The 20,273-nt window shown below is 32.4% G+C and overlaps 2 protein-coding genes across 2 annotated transcripts; both read right to left on the bottom strand.

Moving 5' to 3' along the window:
* Window positions 1-9,805: 9,805 nt before the first annotated feature.
* LOC133030334 (uncharacterized) lies at window positions 9,806-11,359 on the bottom strand. The gene is made up of 2 exons (XM_061102995.1): window positions 10,361-11,359; window positions 9,806-10,253 (listed from the first exon to the last, which is right to left on the bottom strand). Exons 1-2 carry the CDS (start codon window positions 11,058-11,060, stop codon window positions 10,225-10,227), a joined length of 729 nt encoding a protein of 242 aa, XP_060958978.1. The 5' UTR covers window positions 11,061-11,359; the 3' UTR covers window positions 9,806-10,224.
* A 5,465-nt stretch (window positions 11,360-16,824) lies between these two features.
* On the bottom strand, window positions 16,825-17,709 carry LOC115700290 (protein GLUTAMINE DUMPER 2). Its single transcript, XM_030627859.2, has one exon. The coding sequence runs from the start codon at window positions 17,401-17,403 to the stop codon at window positions 17,035-17,037; it is 369 nt and encodes a 122-aa protein (XP_030483719.2). The 5' UTR covers window positions 17,404-17,709; the 3' UTR covers window positions 16,825-17,034.
* Between the last annotated feature and the right edge of the window lie 2,564 nt (window positions 17,710-20,273).

Below are 20,273 nucleotides of genomic sequence, written 5' to 3'. Positions count from 1 at the left end.
ATAATTGAACGTTTCCGAAAAATTCAAACCTATTAATAACAACAAAACACAATTCAAAACAATATGAAATAATCACAACAACATTTAGCAATATAAAAATTTACCACCCATTCGATCAGTACATGTATTCACAGAACCTACTTCACTAAGGATGAATATTGAAGATATTCAAACTCATCTAACAGGCATATTATTTCACCCATCGATCCGGCGCATTACAATATATTACAGAACCTACTTCACTACAGATGAATATTTAAGATATTCATACTCTACTAAGCATTCATAATTAATTTATAATAAAATTTAGTGAGTGTATACCTCGAGCTAACTAGAAACCGATCAATACCAAATAAGTCAGATCCTTGCAAATTGACCTCACAACCTACAACATAAAGAAATACTACAAAATTACAAATTTTTTTATTTAGCTACTTACTAGTTATATAATTTATGAGTATTTAGTTACTAACTAGTTAATTTATTACTAACTAGTTAAAAATACATGAATAGAATGAAAATTAGTAACTTGCTAAGTAGTTGTAATTAACTATCTACTAGCTACTAAAAAAAATAAAAACACATGAATAAAATTGAAAATAGAAAAAAAATTGATACAAAATAGAGTTAATTTTTAAACTTTTGTTTCTAAACTAATTTTTTAGAAAACAATTTCTAAACTTTTATTTTAATACTCTCTTATCTCATTCTCATTCACAATATTTAACAAAACTATTAGTTTAAAATACTCAATATATACATATACAATATATAAAATACTCTCCTATTTATCTCATTTCTCATTCACAATATATACACACACAATACATATTCAATACAACACAAAATACATACATATATACTCTCCTATATCACATTTTTCATTCACAATATATATACACACAATACATTTCTCATTCACAATATATAAATACAATACATATTTAATAATATAGAAAAACCCTAAAAAAATTTATAAAATAAAAAATAAAGCAATGTACAGTAATAAAATTAGTAGAAATTAGATTTATACCTTAATAGACGTTGAAATACAATATTTTCTCCACTAAAAACGGTGGCCGCAGGTATAACCACCACCACCACTACCTCTACCTTCGGTTTACCCTAAAAAATGAGGAAAAATGTGATCTTTTCAGGTATATAGTTTTAGGTATGAAAAATAGAAGATTTAGAAACAAAAATGAGCTAAAATGGTGAAAAAATGGTGAAATGGGGGTGGTTTTTCGTGGTGGTTGGCGGAGAGGGTTTGGGGTTCTCTGGTTTGGGGGTTTCTGGGTTGGCTGGTCGAATGAGGAAGATGATGGGCTGAGCTAGGGTTATAAACCCTTTAGGCGTCGGTTTTTTTAGAAATAACCGACGCCATAGGGGGGACACCCTATGGCGTCGGTTATTTCCAAAAAACCGACGCCATAGGTGGTGTCAGAATCCCTTCCAAAAATTTCCAACCCTATGACGTCGGTTCTTTAATATTTGCTAAAAAAAAGTGCCTCTAAAAGCTTGGTTTGTAGTAGTGATTTACTAATTAATTATAAGACGATACCTATAAAAATATTAGTACTCAATAATAATACTCTTTTAAAAAAAAATACATATGTGCCTATGACATTTTTCAAAGTTCGCCCAAATTAAGTGTATTCTCAAACTCTCAATATATAAAGTGTTTTTTTTTTCAAAGTGAATAATGATCTTTGTATTTGTATAAGATATTACCACACATTGCATGTGTAATTTTAGTGTAACATATATAATATCTTATTATATTATGTGGTACTATACATAATTATAAATGTCTTCCACTAATACTATAATGTGGTATAACTATATATTAATATTTTACACGAGGGTTTTACCAAATCACAAACAATAATTAGGAAAAATAGAAATGAACAATGAGAAACTAGAAACAATTAAAGTAGTAAAATAATAAAAATAAATACTAAGATATATATTGGTTCAAGTCTAATAAATCAATGTAATCTATGACTCTACTCTAATTTTAAAATACTACCAAATCTTCTTTAATGATTTAAGAACAGGTACATTACAGTCGAGATCGATTCTCTAATAAGTTTTCTCAAAGTGTTTCAATTCTCACCCTCTTACCCAAATATCTTCATCATCTATAAAAGACTTCTTACACAATCCAATCTCTCTTTTCTCTGTACCTCTCTCTTTACCTCTCAATCTTTTCTCTTTATTTTTCATTATTAATCTGATCGTCTTCTCGAAATAATAAGTGTGTGTGGTTATATATAAGCTTACGATCAAAATCTTAAAATCCGTGGCTGCAAGAATCGAGGTTGTTAAGTTAGTTAGGAAATAAGTAACTTAACCAACTCTCCTATGAGCGAGGCCTCCCTGTCAGCCTAAGTAAGAGTGCATCCGAGAGCGAGTATGAGAGCTTCTGGAGTCACGGTTCAAGGCACTCGCTGAAGGTCCTTCCAGGATAGGAACGAGCCAGCTGAAGTTAACTATCCAGGACTATCTTCCAGGAGGAACAACTAGCCACCTGGAATTCCTTTTCGGAGGAGGATTAGCTTTCCTGAAGATACACCCAAAGTAGACATGATAGTCATTCGGGAACAACCTTTTAGGAGGACAACTATCATTCCGCGAGATTTCTTCCAGGAGACCAAGAAAGTTGTCCGAAAATCAACTTCTGAAAAACAGGTAACTTTCCAAAAATAACTTTTTGAGATTTTTATATTTAAATAAACTATACCACAACAACAATAATCAATTCCCATCCACACACTATCATAATTGATAACTTACACTTCTCTCAACTACTTAGGGGGTGTTCATAAAATAGCCGATCTGATCCAATCCAATCCGCACGATCCAATTCAATCCAATCCACAAAGTGCGGATATCCTCACTTGTGCGGATTGGATTGGATTGAAAATTCAAAATCCGCACTTGTGCGGATTGGATGTTGATCGACATGTAAAAGTAACTGATACAATCCAATCCACACATATTTATAACAAAATTAAAAAATTATATATACAAATAACATTACGAAATACAATTATATTGCAAAACTTAATAGATAAAATGTATATTCTATTCTTATATATTTTTTTTTTACATACAATTTTTTTTTGAATAATTCTACATACAATTTTAAATAAAATTAAATATTTTTTTATATATAAATTTTTTTTTCTTCCTTTGAATTTGTTATATGTTATTTTATTTATTTAATGTGTTGTTGGAGACATAAAATAACTATAATTTGTTTTATTTTGTTGCTAGTTATGTGAAAAAAAAAATATTTTTTCATAAATATTAAATAATTTAATATTAATAAGTAACCAATCCAAAGTAACCGATCCAGTCCGCACTTTTGCGGATTGGATTTGAGCTATTGTGTGGATTAGATTGGATCTAAAAAATGAAATCCGCACTTAGTGCGGATTGGATATTGTTTGACCAAAAAAGTGCGAATTGGATCGGATGAACAGTCCTACAACTACCGAAATAATATTTTTATTTTTCTACTAAATAATCATGAGGGATCTTTGAACATTTTTCTCAATGTCATTAGTTTAGATATATATTATTATTATTCCAATGGTCCAATTTGGGATCTAGGAAGGAAGAGATCGGCGCATACCCATTAGCTATAAGCTCAATTTGACGGCGCCTCTTGCTTCCCAAAACTACCAACTCATATAATGGGAACAAAGCAAAAAACAAATTGAGCAATAGCTAAAGAAAGATGAACTTAATTGGTCAACTTCTTAACTACTAAGACTAACTAGTGTCTAGCTAATGGATCTAACACCCAAACCAAAAAAAAAAACCATCAAGAAACATGTGAATTGAATTGAATTAAGCATCCATAATTTCTTAATGTCTCCCACTAAAGAAAATCATGACGTGGAAGTGCACTTCTCTTTAGACTAAATTGCCATATATATCCAGCTTTGGTAGGAATTCTCTGAAATAAAGCACCTAAATTATTCTTTTGGGGTGGGGTTGTGTGGTGTGGTGCCTTATAGTTTAATTGTCCATTTCTTCAACAAACCATTACTAATTTTCTATGGGGTCTTCTCCACTAGCCACAGTAATCAGATAGATATATATATAATATGTATGCATGTTCGAGACGCCACGTCTGGGGCAACCTATTATAAATATTTGTCAAACTTATGTATATTACTTGATTATTTTGGACTTAAAATAAAGTAATGATAACAAAGATCAACAAAGGTATATAAATATATATATGTAGCTTGATTAATACACCGCAATTATTTATTAGTGTTGTCATGATCCACATATGAGGTATCAAACACCATATAAATGTGAGTCAACATATTTTATGTTTACAAAATTAATTAAATTATTAGATGAGCCCGTTTGATTTATAGTTGTATGTTATTCAACCAAGAATATTAATTGAGTAGTGAAACAAAGTGGATCAACTACGAAATTAATTGGTGTGTGTTGGTAAGTGGTAATTATGAACTAAAAATATTATGCGTTGCAAGTATTATGCGTTGCAAATTAATTGGGGTCCGGGAGGCTTTGAGTTGGATCAAAGATCATTCGTGGTTCAATGTGATTTTAGAAACGGATTATCTTTCTGTGGTACAAGCTATCTGTAAATCTGTGGTTATGCTTTTCTTATTTGGCAAAGTTGTTAGTGATTGCAAAAATTTTTTAAGTACTTTGTGTAATATTTTTTTTTTAATTTTGTGAAACAATCAACAAATGTAACAGATCATTCCTTTGCAAGAGTCTCTATATCTCACCCTGATCGCCTTTTCAATTTAGACACTGTTCCGGTTGAGCTGTTACCGAGCTTGGTAATAGAATTATTCAGTTTAATAAATAATGACTTTCATTTTTTTAAAAAAAATGCTTTTTTTTTTTTTTTTGAATATATGCGTTGCAAATATATGTAGAAAATGGAATACTGTATATTTTATCCTATAATGAGGAGAAATTGAGTTGCACCACTTTTAGATTTTAAGTTTACTAATATTATATAATTAAATATGACGAGTTATAATATACTTTTAAGAGGTGGAATCGAAACTTAGAGCAACATGACCAACCTAGCATCAAATTTGATGCAGCTCTTTCACTTTTCATCTCCAACCGTGGCACCATTTACACGTTATATTAGCTATATTATACAGTACTATAGTGTCAACTAAAACATATTATTATTCATTTTTATTTTATATTATTTTTTAATAATGTTTAAATTTATAATATATTAGAAAAATTTCATGGTTCACCTACAAAAAACATTCATCAATATTTGAGATATCTTATAAACTTTTGACAAATTAAAACATAATAATAATAAAACAAAAGACATTACTTTCTATATTGTAAATTATTTTTAAATTTTTAAATTAAATTTTGTAGAAAATTTATAAATGTACACGACTGTAAAAAAAAAAAAAATAGATAAAATCTTAAATGTCGACACGGTTGGAGGCATATATCAATGTAACTTTCAAAGTGATAGCATTGTGAAAGCTTCATATTATATATATTATTATTATTATTTATATATGTATGTATATTAAATTTTGTTTAAAATATAATATAATAATATATATATTTTTATAAATTTTAGTTGTTGTGATTAGAATAAAAATATTAAATAATATTATATTTAGTGTTAAACTACACCTATCACTATAATATGAATTCTTGTTTGTCTATGCTTGATAATTTTTTTGAAAGGTAATTTTTAGTTTTTTTAAAAAATAAAATCCAATAGGAAGGTCCTCTCAATGCTCTAACGCTCACACTGAATTTGGGTCGAACTGTCTCACGACATTTTGAACCCAGCTCACTGCTTTTATGGGTGAACAACCCAATTCTTGGAACATATTACAACTCCAGGTGGCGAAGAGCCGACATCGAGGTGTTAGAAATAATTGGGGTCACAATTGTATATATAAAATGTGTGTTGGGTCATCAAATAAATAAGTCAAATTTATGTGGTCTATTTTGGAATAAAGTTTATGACTTAAGGGCATGATTGTCATGATTTTAATATGTGGATACCAATTAGACAATTTCTATATTGATGAGGGGCCAAATAGAAATAGTCAATAAATATTACCAACAGGTTTGTCTGTTGGTAATATAACGGGTAATGGTCCCCATTTGCATCGTATCTTTTCACTCTTGTATCCCCATCACCAAGAGCAAAAATTTACAGAGAAAGGTTTTGATGCAAATTGGAAGATCATACCAATAAAGATCATTACAAAGTCGATTCTATGGACTCCGGTACGCTTCCGCTATTCCTTAATTTTATTGTTTGATTCTCTTGAATTAATTAGGGCTATATACAGATTTACAGTATTTCTAACATGTGGTATCAAAACCTTTCTCTGTAAATTTTTGCTCTTGGTGATGGGGATACAAGAGTGAAAAGATACGATGCAAATGGGGACCATTACCCGTTATATTACCAACAGACAAACCTGTTGGTAATATTTATTGACTATTTCTATTTGGCCCCTCATCAATATAGAAATTGTCTAATTGGTATCCACATATTAAAATCATGACAATCATGCCCTTAAGTCATAAACTTTATTCCAAAATAGACCACATAAATTTGACTTATTTATTTGATGACCCAACACACATTTTATATATACAATTGTGACCCCAATTATTTCTAACAATCTCCCACTGGGTCACATATGTATACATAATAATGTGTTAACCTTATTGAGCTCATAACTTTGTCATCATAACCATAGGCATGTGCAATCTCGTCCATTAACTATATCAACATAGGATCAAAGCGATTTTCGTTGTATCAATCACAACTAAACCCATCAATGGTCACATATATCAACATAGCCAAATGACATAGATCAATCATGATAATGTGGTATGAAAATTACATGCACGGTGATCTATTCATGTCAATTTTCAATTGGTCCTACTTTACTTTATGGAGATCAAAACTTTAGCTTAAATGTACAAAGTGTAATAAACTGAATAACATAATTTCTGATCAGAAAAATATCCAAATACAGATGTTTCATGAAATAAATAAAACACACTAAAGACAAACTCCCACTGAATCTAGATATCCTCATAATCTAAAACACCCATACGAGCAGTGTGCTCATGAAAGACCTTGGGTGGCAAACCCTTAGTAAGGGGGTCTGCGATCATGGAGTTTGTACCTAAGTGTTCTATACAAATCGTCCACTTTGTACCCTTTCTTTTACAACAAGGAACTTGATGTCAATGTGTTTTGACTTCGTCGAGCTCCTATTGTTGTTGGAATACAATACAGCTGACTTATTGTCACAATACAACTTAAGTGGTCTTTCAATTCCATCCACAATGCGCAGCCCAGTGACAAAATTTCTCAGCCACATACCATGGTTGGATGCCTCATAACATGCAACAAATTCGCCGCCATGGTGGATGAAGCTATGAGTGTTTGTTTTGCACTCCTCCATGATATAGCTCCACCACCTAACAGATATATGTAGCCCGAAGTGGATCTCCTACTATCTTGGCATCCCGCAAAGTCAGAGTCAGAGTATCCAATGATCTCAAAGTGATCTGACCTCCTATATGTGAGCATGTACTCTCTTGTTCTCTTCAAATATCTCATAACCTTTTTGGCTGCTTTCCAGTGATCAATTCCTGGATTGCTTAAGTATCTGCCTAACACTCCAACAATGTACGCTATATCCGGACGCGTACAAACTTGAGCATACATAAGACTCCCAACAGCTGAAGCATAAGGAATCTTTTGCATTTCTTGAATTTCAAGGCTTCCTTTAGGGCATTGTTTAAGACAAAATTTGTCTCCTTTAACGACAGGGGTATCACCTGGTCTACAATCTTGCATGCCAAACCGTTTGAGTACTTTATCGATATAGCTCTTTTGTGATAATCCAAGAATACCCCGAGAACGGTCTCGATGTATTTGAATTCCTAAAACAAAAGAGGCGTCACCAAGATCTTTCATCTCAAAATGCTTGGATAGAAATCTCTTAGTTTCGTGCAATAAGCCTATATCATTAGTGGCAAGCAATATGTCATCGACATATAGAACCAGAAATATACACTTACTCCCACTAAACTTATGATACACACAATCATCAACAGCATTCATCTCAAAACCAAATAAGAGAACCACTTGATGAAATTTGTGGTACCATTGACGGGAAGCTTGCTTGAGTCCATAGATGGATTTTTTTAATTTGCAAACCATTTTCTTTGGGTCACCAACCACAAAGTTTTCTGGTTGCTCCATATAAATTGTCTCATCAATGTCGCCATTGAGAAACGCTGTTTTAACATCCATCTGATGTAACTCAAGATCAAAGTGAGCAACAAGTGCCATTATTATCCTGAAAGAGTCTTTCGATGAAACTGGAGAGAAAGTCTCTTTATAATCAATGCCTTCTTTCTGAGTATAGCCTTTTGCTACAAGACGTGCCTTAAACCTCACTACATTACCATTTTCATCCCTCTTGGTTTTAAATATCCATTTACAACCAATGGGTTTTACACCTTCTGGTAATGGGACAACTTCCCAAACTTTATTGTCTTGCATAGACTTATTCTCTTCATTCATGGCATCATTCCACTTTTGAGAGTTAGAACTTTTCATGGCTTGATGAAAGTTGATTGGATCATCTTCCATCATTCCAATGCCATCCTCATGTTCTTGAAGATACACTATATATTCATCTGGATTAATAGCATTTCTTCTTTCTCTAGTGGATCGTCGCAAAGGCACTTGTTCTTGAGGTTGTTGAGTTTGTACCTCTGGGGTTTGATTGACTATGTTTGGTTGCTCTTGATCTAAAACTTGATCAATATTAGGAATGGAATCCTGGATATTGTCAAAAGCAACTATTGGAATAGGAATCAACTCATCCTCAAGAGGAGTGGTTGATTCTAAATCCTCCTCAAAAACAAAGTCTTTAACCGTATTTCTCCCCCCAAACTCAATATCCTCGAAAAACTTTGCAGTTCCCGTTTCAAATATATTCTTTACTTTGGGATCATAAAACTTGAAACCCCTGGATCGTTCAGAATATCCAATAAAGTAGCTGCTCACAGTTTTGGGTTCCAGCTTCTTTTCATTTGGCCTATAAGGCCTAGCCTGTTGGACATCCCCAAACATGAAAGTGCTTAAGACTAGGCTTTCGCCCGTCCAAAGCTCATAAGGTGTTTTTGCGAGTTTGCTTTAGTTGGTACCCTATTCAAAATGTAGGCCTTGTCTTAAGTGCCTCTCCCCGCAGTGATTCTGGTAAGGTTGAATGACTGATCATACTCCTTACCATATCTTTAAGAGTACGGTTTCGTCTTTCAGCAACACCATTCATGCTAGGAGATCCTGGCATAGTGTACTGTGAGACAATTCCACACTCCTCTAGATATCTGGCAAAAGGTCCTGGACGTTGTTCACCTGATCCGTCATATCTGCCATAGTACTCACCACCTCGGTCAGACCTGACTTGCTTTATTCTTTTGCTAAGTTGATTCTCAACTTCAGCCTTAAAAGATTTGAACACGTCCAACACTTGAGACTTTTCATGAAGTAGAAATAGGTACGCATATCTTGAGTAATCATCTATGAATGATACAAAATATCGTTGACCATTCCAAGAAGGTGTAGGAAATGGCCCACAAATATCTGTATGTATCAACTCTAAGACATCGGTAGCTCTTTTCGCACCCAATTTCTTTGTTTTGGTCTGTTTGCCTTTGATGCATTCAATACAAACATCAAAGTCTGAAAAATCAATTGAATCTAAAATTCCATCAAATACAAGTCGCTCAACTCTATTTCTAGAGATGTGACCTAACCGTTTGTGCCATAAGGAACTTGATTTTTCATTATCCATTTTACGCTTAGTACCACGTGATTCCACATTCAAGGTTTCATTATAAGAAGCAACAGTGTCAAGTAAATATAAGTTGTCATAAACCATAAGTGAACCAGTTCCAACAGTATTTGAATTAATAGATAAACTAAAGCAATTGTTTCCAAATGAACAACAATAACCCAATTTGTCCAAACAAGAAACAGAAACCAAATTCTGTCTAAAAGACGGTACAACAAAAGTATCTATTAAGTCCAAATAGTAACCAGTACTTAACAACAACCTAAAATGCCCTATTGCTTCCACATTTACCGACTTGCCATCTCCTACATAAATGCTTCTTTCAGCATCATTTGGCTTTCGGTAACTCAGGCAACCCTGCATAGAAACACTGATGTTAGTAGTAGCACCAGAATCTAACCACCAAGTGTTTCTTGGTACTAAAGCTAAATTTACCTCAGAACAGACCAAAGTATGAAATGTACCTTTCTTTGCTCGCCATGCAATGTACTTAGCACATTCTTTCTTCATGTGTCCTTTCATGTTGCAAAAGAAACAACCATCATCACTGTTGGTTTGAGTTTGTTTCTTATGTGCAGGACCTTTATCCTTAGCAGCCTCATTCTTTCTTTTCTTGCCCTTATCCTTAGAGGTGCTTGCCAAATGAGCACTTTCAGTCTTTTCTTGCTTCAATCTTTCTTCCTCTTGAACACAAAATGAAATGAGCTCATTAAGAGTCCACTTCTCCCTTTGGCAGTTGTAACTGACCTTAAATTGACTGAATTGTGGAGGAAGAGAGATAAGCACTAAATGCACAAGCAAGTCATCCGAAAGCTCAAGCTTTAGTGCCTTCAACTTTGAAGCAAGGTGAGACATTTCCATAATGTACTCCCTTATATTTTCCTTGCCCTTAAACTTCATGGAAATAAGTTTCTTTAAAAGAGTACTTGTTTCCGCCTTATCGCTTTTTGCAAAGCGCTTCTCAATTTCAGCAAGGAAAGTTGTGGCATCGGTGACCTCCTCGGACACCGCACCCCTAAAAGCCTCAGGTATGCCGCGCTTAATGATCATAAGACTCATGCGGTTTGAACGGTCCCACTTCTCATAAATCCTCCTTTGCTCGGAGGTACTAGTATCCGTAAGAGAAGCAGGACGATCCATCCTTAATGCAAGGTCAAGATCCATGCAGCCAAGAACAATAAAAATGTTCTCCTTCCAGTCCTTAAAGTTATTACCATTAAGGACCGGTACCGAATTAAGGTTAGCAGATACACTAGCAACAGCTGAAAAGAACAATACAATTACATAAATAACATGCTCATATAAGAATCTAAATAAAACAATAAATTCAAATAATGGTTAATCCCATCTCAAGATACCAAACACAACATTAATATTAAGTCTTTGGACAGTAATATTAATTGTAAGCGGTACTCTTGTTGTAGTGATCAAACATTGACAATAAATTATGTCAAATAATATGCAATCTTTAGACTAACATATTATTCACACAAAATACCTTATAATTGTCACACATTTATCACCACAAACATGCATGCAATTCAACTAACTATTAACTCACCTTTGGGTTAGTTAATAAATTTATGAATCACATACACACAATTATCATAATATTTTTATTAAATTAATCTACACAAAAGAGATCACTTTGGTGATATTTTGTTTCAATTAATTTAATTAAAATATTAGATATCTTTAATAAATTCCATACCAAAATTTGAATTAATTGTTACTGAATTATTACAAAATTAATAAACTTATGTATACATGTATAAATAATTTAAATTATAATACTTAACAACTTTGCACATATATATTAATAAACTTATGTGCACACCGATTTCTTATATATATATATAAAAGAAAAACTGTATTTCGTTTACTGTTATATGCAAATCGCAGCAAACTTTTGTTTTATTTTATAATATATTTATATATAAAACAAAACAATCATAATGGAAAGCATATTTATATTGCAAACAGTAAGCTATATATCTGTATCGCAAATTGATATCCCACAATGAGTGCAATTAAAATGCTATAATCCAAATTGATAAACCAACATATATATATATATATTCTCATATGTCGATATCACCAAATAAAACCAAAACTTTCAATATATGAGAGTTTCTTTCGCACATATATGCGGCTGACGATTGTAATCGTAAAGCAATAGATATATGCGGCAGAATATATATACAATCGTAAAGCATTATATAAATGCTTTGCAAAATTTTCACTTCATATATCATCGCATCATATACATAAAAAACAACTTCAATCGCAATATATATTAATCAGTGATTGAAACTCAGAACAAATTTCAGCGGTGGGACATTAGCATGATTAACTAAATATTCCAAATGCAAAAACAATAATTTAATGGAAGATCAAATTACTATAAATCCTCAAGAATTAATTTTATTGTTTGATTCTCTTGAATTAATTAGGGCTATATACAGATTTACAGTATTTCTAACACGAGGTGCTAAACCTTTACTACAAAAAATGTCACTTTTGTCAGCACATTTTTGTGCTAGCAAAAGTTTGGTATTGCACTGGTAAAATGGAATTTACTTCTGTTGTGTTGGCAAAAAGGGTTGGCAAATTAACGTTGGTATTAGAACTTTTGCGCCAGCACAAAATAAAAAGCGCTGGAAAAAATGACTTTTCTCAGCACGTGAATGCGCTGGTAAAAGTTAGATTTTAGCCACTGCAAACGTGCACTGGTAAAACTTTGACCTTTTTGCCAGCGCAGTTTGCAAAATAAAACTGTGTTAGTAAAAGTGACATTTCTTGTAATGCTTCCGGTCGATGTGAGCTCTTGGGGAAGATCTTTATTTTGGCATATTGATTCCTACTCTTTAGCTTTCTTGCATCTTCACTAGTGGTCCAAGTTAATTAAATGGCACGTAATGAACTTCTACCTTGAAGGCTCGGTCCTAGATGAATATGGTTCGGGCTTGTGTAGGTACCCCTTTTAAAAAAAAACTATTTCAGAAATACTCCAAATTATAAAACATTTATGGTTTTATAGAATTTTAAATTTTCTTATATTTTTACGGATTTTTTTTCTTACAAACCATTGTTTATACGTTGTTCTAAAAATATTAATATTTTCACATTGCAGAAATATAGTATAACGTTGTGACAATATGAAAATATCATTGAAAGAACACAAAACAGTAAAAAATATAAATAGAAAAAATTTGTAAAAATGTAAAAAATAAATAAATAAATAAATAATGTTTTTAGGTTTATTATGTAAATTTTTCTTTTAGAAAATGTCTGAATTTTCAGAAAGGCAGAAATTTATTTTTATAGTTTTTTTTTTCAAAGTTTACAAAAATATAATTTTTCAAACACTACAAAAATTTTTACTTTTAGTCACAATAAAACTTGTGACTAAAAGTAAAAAGTTGTGACTAATTATAAATTGTCATTCCTACGTTGTGATTAAAAAATCGTGGCTAAAAGTATTAGTTACAAAAATCATAATTTGTTGTGAATAAATGTATTTTTAGTCACAATACTTGTTGTGACTAAAACTAAATTAGTGACAACTTGTATTTAAATATGTTGACCGAGGTTTTCGGCAACTAATAAAATATGAATATAATAATGAGCTATAAGAAAGCGAGATGAAGACTTTTTACGTGGTTGGGGCGTTAATGAGCCTTAGTCCACGAGCCACTGATATTTATGGATGTCTTTAATACAGATCTTACACTTGGGAGAATGTTTCTTAAATACAAAGAATGTTCTTGGTGAGTTTTTTCTCTGTTTGCTCTTAAGCAGCCAAGATTCTCCGACCCCATTAAATGAGCTTTGAGGGGGTATTTATAGTGTTTTTAGTGGGGCAATCCCTAGAATTGTACTTACACATGTGTCTGTAAGTATCCATAAAGTTGGGCATTTCCGATGAATATACCATGGGTGATGCATGGTCAAATCCCTAGGTGCTGTAGGGTTTTTATGGAGAATGTCCTTTTTGTCTTATGATTGACGTGACTCTTCGCAGAGTAGCCGTCGCTAGACTTAAATGATCATTACTGTAGCGCTGCTGTTTGGGGGATGTGCCGTCAGACTTTATTGCGTGCACAGTCCCAACACGCTTCCTCCCATGCGGCATTAAATGCGACTTGATGTCTCGGGAGAGACCTGACACATCCCGGAGTGCCTTTGAGCTATGCTTGCTTCCGGGAGTACCTTGTATTCCGGGTGCATCTTCCGGGACCCATGTGAATAACGCTTCCTGGTGTCATACAAAGACTTAGCAGTTCTTTCTTAAGTAGTTTGATCCACGTGTCCCTTCCTGACTGGTCCACGTATATTGGGCGATTTTAGGAGCAACAAAATACTATGTTTAGTCACAAATAATTTTTTTGTTGTGACCAAAAGTCACATTTAATCACAAAACTTTTTTGTTGTAACTAAAAAATTGTCACTAAAGATGGTCTTTTTTGTAGTGAAAATATATTTTATGGGATAATTAAAAAAAAATATGAAAAAAAAACAATTTAAGGTAAGTTACCAACTCGCAGAAATGATCCGGAACACCAAAAGCCTTTAAAACTACTAGATTGATAAAACTCCAACTCAATTTGTCATAAGCTTTGACCAGATCAATTTTAATAGCAAACAACCCTGTCTTTCCTTTCATTCTTTGGAAGGAATGGATAATTTCTTGGATAAGGACATTGTTATCATGAATGTTTCTACCAGGAACAAATACCGCTTAGTTGAGGCACACAATTCTAGGGAGGAATATCGGTTTGACACGGTTTGCATTAATCTTAAATATTATCTTGTAAACAACATTGCACAGAGCAATAGGCCTGAACTGAGACACCTTTTGAGGATTAGGCACCTTCGGAATAAGGACCACATTGGTAGTGTTAATGCCTCTATGCATCCTTCGAGTTTCAAAAAAGTTTTGAACAGTGTCACAAAAGTCTAAACCCACATTATTCTAGTAATGTTTATAGAAAAGGACTGGCATACCATCCGATCCTAGAGCTTTCAAGCTACTCATGGAGAAGAGGGTGGACCTAATCTCCTCATCATCAGGATGGGCAAGTAAACACTCTTTCTCAGCTAAAGAGAGAGGGTCAGGATAACCAGATGGGAAAAGGAGATTCAGTCACTGTTAGAGTTACCCCCAAATAAAAGAGCAAAATGGCCAATGAACTTTTTGCTGATCTGGCCACGAGTAGACACCCAACTACTGTCACGGAACTTTCAATCTTGTTTCTCCTTTGTCTAATGGTAGCTGAGACAAAGAAAAATTTAGAGCACTTGTCACCGTCTTTAAGCCAAGAAACACGAGATCTCTGTTTCCAGGAAAGGGCTTTTCGCCTCAGTGCTTTGTTGAGCTCTTTTCTTATACAATGCTCCTCATGCCAGTCCCGAGACCCTACTGGAAGAGTTTGAAGCGAAGAAAGTTGGCCTTCAATCAACTTTATCTGACTATCAACCAAGCCAAAAGTAGACCTATTCCATCTCAAAAGGGCCACTCGAGTGGCACCAGTTCTTCAAAAGAGTCTAGCAGAGGGCCAGACATGGGAAGTAGAGATCCAAGCTTCATCAACAATCAAACGGCTAGATAAATCTCTAGTCCAAGCCGCACTAAACCGAAAAGTCCTCATACTCCCATCTACCAGGCCTCCAAAAAATAAACAGATCGGCCAATGATTAGAATTGCTTGTATGAAGCGATTTGATCAGAACTTTAGGAAACTACTAGGAGCCAACTCTCGTCTCACAACAAATTGGGAAAGTCCCAAAATGCCCAAAAACGACACAAGGACAAAACCCAGTAAAAATGGAAGCACACTTGAAGGGAACCTTCGGCGAGAAATGATGTCGCACTAAAGATAAAGGGACACGAGAGTCGGCCGTCGAGAGGCACGGAGGGCACGGAGCCTCCGGCAAGCTCAGAGGGGACAACGAAAACATAGTCTCCAAGGTTGAACAAACACAACTAGAGCAGTGGTAAGTCAAAACCACAAACGTTGTTTACTGAAGAGGAGAGACTAGACCCTAGGGAGTAGGCGACGCCGGCAATGGCAATCACAGACGGCTGGAAAAAGGCTCAAATACCCAAGCTTCTATTACTTAACTTGCCTTGAAAGTTATATTATAACATCAAGAAGAAGAGAAAAAACACAAATTCTTAATACATAAGAGCGTGTTTGGTATTGTTTTCTGTTTTTTGTTTTCAAAAAATTGTTTTTAGAAATGAAAACAAAAAATAGTTTTTAGAGTTTTTTAAAAAAGGTCATGTTTGGTTAATGTTTTTTAAAAACAATATTGACTAAAAGTAAATTGGTTTTTAAAACAGAAAATAACATTTTGTTGTTTTCAAAATTCTTGTTTTTTGCAACTCTGTTTTCTGAAAACTGTTTTCAAAAAACAAGGCCAAACAAACCAAATTGTTTTTAAAAACAAAAAACAATTTTTAATTATGATGCCAAACATGCACTAAGTTTTTTTCTTCTTCTTTAATTTTAAGGAAAAGTACGTATTGGACATTGTATGTTTTTGCATTAATTAATAAACTATGTTGAATTATATTAAGCAAAAAAACTCAGGCACATAATTTGAATTTTGTCCCCTTCAAGATCAATATGCAGAATGTAATAAGGCTGAGCTTGATTGAATGATCGAGTTGAGGATATATAGATTGCGAATAAGATGATTTTTTTTCTTCTTCTAAAGATTGCAAATATGGTCTAATTTAAAAAGAAAATGATGATAAATAATTATTATTACACATATTTACCATATTTCTAATGTTAATATGACTTTAATTTTTATTGTTTAATTTAAAAAGTAAAATAAAAAAATTTACATACAAAATTAAAATCTCTTCCTTTGGACTTTTTTTGTTATCATATTTCTCTATCAAACAAATGAACCTAGTATTAATCATCCCAAATTCATACTATAAATTTATCATTCTTCTAATCCCTTCTACCAAACAAAAGGTAAAGGATCACATAGACATATATATCATCTAATATTAATTACATTTCTCTCCTAATATAATACTCTATTTTTTAGAAATAATATAAAAAAAAAAAAAACATCATTAATGAGTTATTAATTCCTAAATTAAAAAAGAAAAAACAAAATCATTTTTGCTCAATTGCAAAAGATTGGGTAGTGGTGGAGACATTGAGGGGGTTTGCCAAGTAGGTAGGGTTATGATCTCCGGCCATGATAACAACAAACTTAGGCTCATCACAATCCACAACCACCTCATCAATTTCCCTCCTTTTCAGATCATCATCATCATCATCATCACCGCCACCGGCCGCGCCAACCGCGGTTGGAGATGAAGATGATGATGATGATTTACGGTAGGAACAAGCTAGGATTATCAAGGCCACCGTGATGAGACCTAACATCAGAGCAAGCCCACCAAACAAGTACGGAATTGGAGTGTTCTTCCAATGCGGGGAACCTCCATCACCGGCGGAATGTGTTGCTGGAGGAATCATTTGATAATTTGATATATATCTATTAGTTGTATACACTCTGTCTTTTATATCTATTTATATATATTTATATGATTGTATTTTTAGTATATTTTTTTTTTCTGAAGCTTATCAAGACTATTTAACAGTATAATCAGAGATAGGAATTAGTTACAAATCTATATGTATATATGGGGCTTTAAAAAAGGAGAGTGATGTTATTATATTCTTGCTTCTTTTATATGGTTGATATATATACTTTGGACTTTTAGTGTTTTAAAAGTTTCATTGTTATTATTGTGGTTTGATTTGTTGGGGAGTTTTTCTCTTTTATACCCTTTTTTTTTACAAGCCAAAATATGTATAACTAAGCCAACTTTTGAGTTGTTTCAAACAATGTCAATATAATTAAGTCCAAGTTATCATGACTGATATTGACTCTAGATGAGGTTAATGGAAGACGACTGGGGTCAAGTCTTTAATTAATCTATAATTTACAGTATATGGTTTTGTCTTAAATTTTGGGGAAGAAAAAGATGAAAATAATTCCAAAAGCTACAGATCATTAAGTTTATTTTTACCAATCAAGAGTAATTTAGTCAACGAAAAGAAGAAAACTTCGTAAGAGAAAGTGATAATGTTCGTTATAATGTCACACACAAATGTATTACCAAAAAATAAAGAGAAAAAAAAAAACGATTTCAATTTAATTAATATCATGGTTTTTATGTAAAATCACTAGTACATGAATATTCATGTTTTATTGATGAAGCAAACGAGCATGAAAAGCATAGACAAAGAATGTGAATTTATGTCTCTATCTATCTATATAAATATATATATCATTTCTTCTATCTATATATAAATATATATATATTAAACCAATAATATATATACCCTAGCTAGCTATTAGTACTAAACGTGTCTTTACAGCTTAAGTATTAATTCCCTCAAAACAAAAATTAATAATTAATAACGTAACTTAATTGCAAAATTTCATTACATATAAAAACAATATATACTATCTTAGTATCTCTTCCTTTTTTTTTTCATTTACAGTCTGAAATGAAACAAATTTAGGACAAAAAAAAAAGAAAAAAAAATAAAAGGATAATCATTTAGATAACCTATGGTCAGATTTTTTGCTCTAGCGGTGTATAGTGAAAACAGACACTTTATCTGTTTTGAAAAAAATTTAAAATAATTTATACAATGAAAAATAAGATTTAAATATTTAATCACACATGTAAAAAGTAGGTACAGTATAAACTCTATATACGACGTCATAAAATATTCATGTATAATCATGATGATGATGATCAGATACTAATGAGCAAAATGATGATCATATTGGTTATATATAAGTACTTTTCATGTCATTATATCATCATATATAGGACTAATAATTAATATCAATCAGAATTAATGTACTATACTACGTACAACAAATTACATATATAATAGAGATTAATGATATCAGTTAGCTATATAGCTATTTACATGGTTTTAAATTAAATATTGTTCATCTTCATCGATCATGAGCTTCTAGTCATAACCATTACATGCAGTTCCTAGCTAGCTAGCTGGGTCGGTCAGCCCAGCCCCTCGTAGAAATCTTTCATGATTTTCTTTTAGTTGTTTGTGTTATTTTTATTATTTGAAAATTTTTTAGTTGTTTATATACATATATGTATATATATATGTGCGTTACATGTCAGCAACAACATTAATTGTATATACTTTAATACTTATAATATACACTCTTTTGTTTGGTGGGTTCGGTTGGACTAGGTATATGCCATTAATTTTCCATGGTAAAATTGCTGGCTAAACAAAACATGTAGATAAATAGATACTAATATATTATTGAAATTATAAAAATTAATTAAGGGTGATGATGAGTAGATCATAGAGGAGGATGAAAGAAAATTAAGAAAAGTTGTTGAAAGCTTTCTCTGCATATTCACACAAGTGGGTTAGTGGAGGGTAGGGCTGTACATCGGTCGGTTTAGTCGGTTTATACTATATATTTTCCAACCCAACATAAAGATCGGGTTATAAAATTCTGCATGCAAACTGCCCAATTTAAAAAAAAAAAAATCTGGACCCGACCGACGGGTTGGGCGGGTTGGGCGGGTTAACCCGCCCAAACCGAATTAGGAGTTTTTTTTTTTTTTTTTTTTTTTTTTTTTTTTTTTTTTTTTTTTTCAGATTCAACTAAAATAAAAATTAATAACATTAAATACATAATATTCCAAATCTAAATTCAATTTAGGGATTGGGTTTTTTTTAATATATATTATATATTATTATATATTATATAATATATAATATATATATAAAAAAAAAAAAAAAAAAAAAAAAAACTCTTAATCGGGTTAAATCGGTTTGGGCGGGTTCATTGGGCGGTTTGGGTCAAAATTCAACCCGCCCAATTTACAGATTGGGCGGTTTAGAATTTTGTCAAGTTATGTCGGTTTGTATTTTTTTTCGGTTTTGTCGGTTTGGTTTAGTCGGGTTATTCGGGTTGGGCGGTTTACGAAAATTTCTGTACAGCCCTAGTGGAGGGACCGCTGTCCTAAAAATTATTGTATATATATTTGCAAGTGAGATTTTGTTAAATGATCTCTCTCTTTAACAATATTACATCACATGAAATTGCTTGAAAGTTATGTGCGCACACACATGCATGATCAAAACTAGTGGCGCCTATGAGTTCATGGAAATTATTATTTGCTTGGATAACTATAATAATATTATATTTACATAATTAATGACACCCCACATTGAATTTTAATATAACCGCGAAGGTTTAAGTTTAACTTAATTTTTGTATTTTTTTTTAGGGTAAATACCATTTTGGAGTTTTGCAAAAGTTACCGATTAGACTTTTT

This window comes from Cannabis sativa, chromosome 8 (assembly GCF_029168945.1).
Source record: "Cannabis sativa cultivar Pink pepper isolate KNU-18-1 chromosome 8, ASM2916894v1, whole genome shotgun sequence".
NCBI lineage: Eukaryota > Viridiplantae > Streptophyta > Magnoliopsida > Rosales > Cannabaceae > Cannabis > Cannabis sativa.
The sequence above is the reverse complement of the archived record's forward strand: the minus strand, read 5'-3'. Positions and strand labels throughout refer to the sequence as shown.

What these genes read in the sequence shown, in the direction of transcription:
- LOC133030334 (XM_061102995.1), bottom strand. Translation starts at nt 11,060, where the DNA reads ATGGATCTTGACCTTGCATTAAGGATGGATCGTCCTGCTTCTCTTACG. An exon ending in TGCATGGCGAGCAAAGAAAG is followed by an intron (nt 10,254 to 10,360) that starts GTACATTTCATA and finishes GTTTCTATGCAG; the next exon opens with GGTTGCCTGAGTTACCGAAA.
- LOC115700290 (XM_030627859.2), bottom strand. Translation starts at nt 17,403, where the DNA reads ATGATTCCTCCAGCAACACATTCCGCCGGTGATGGAGGTTCCCCGCAT.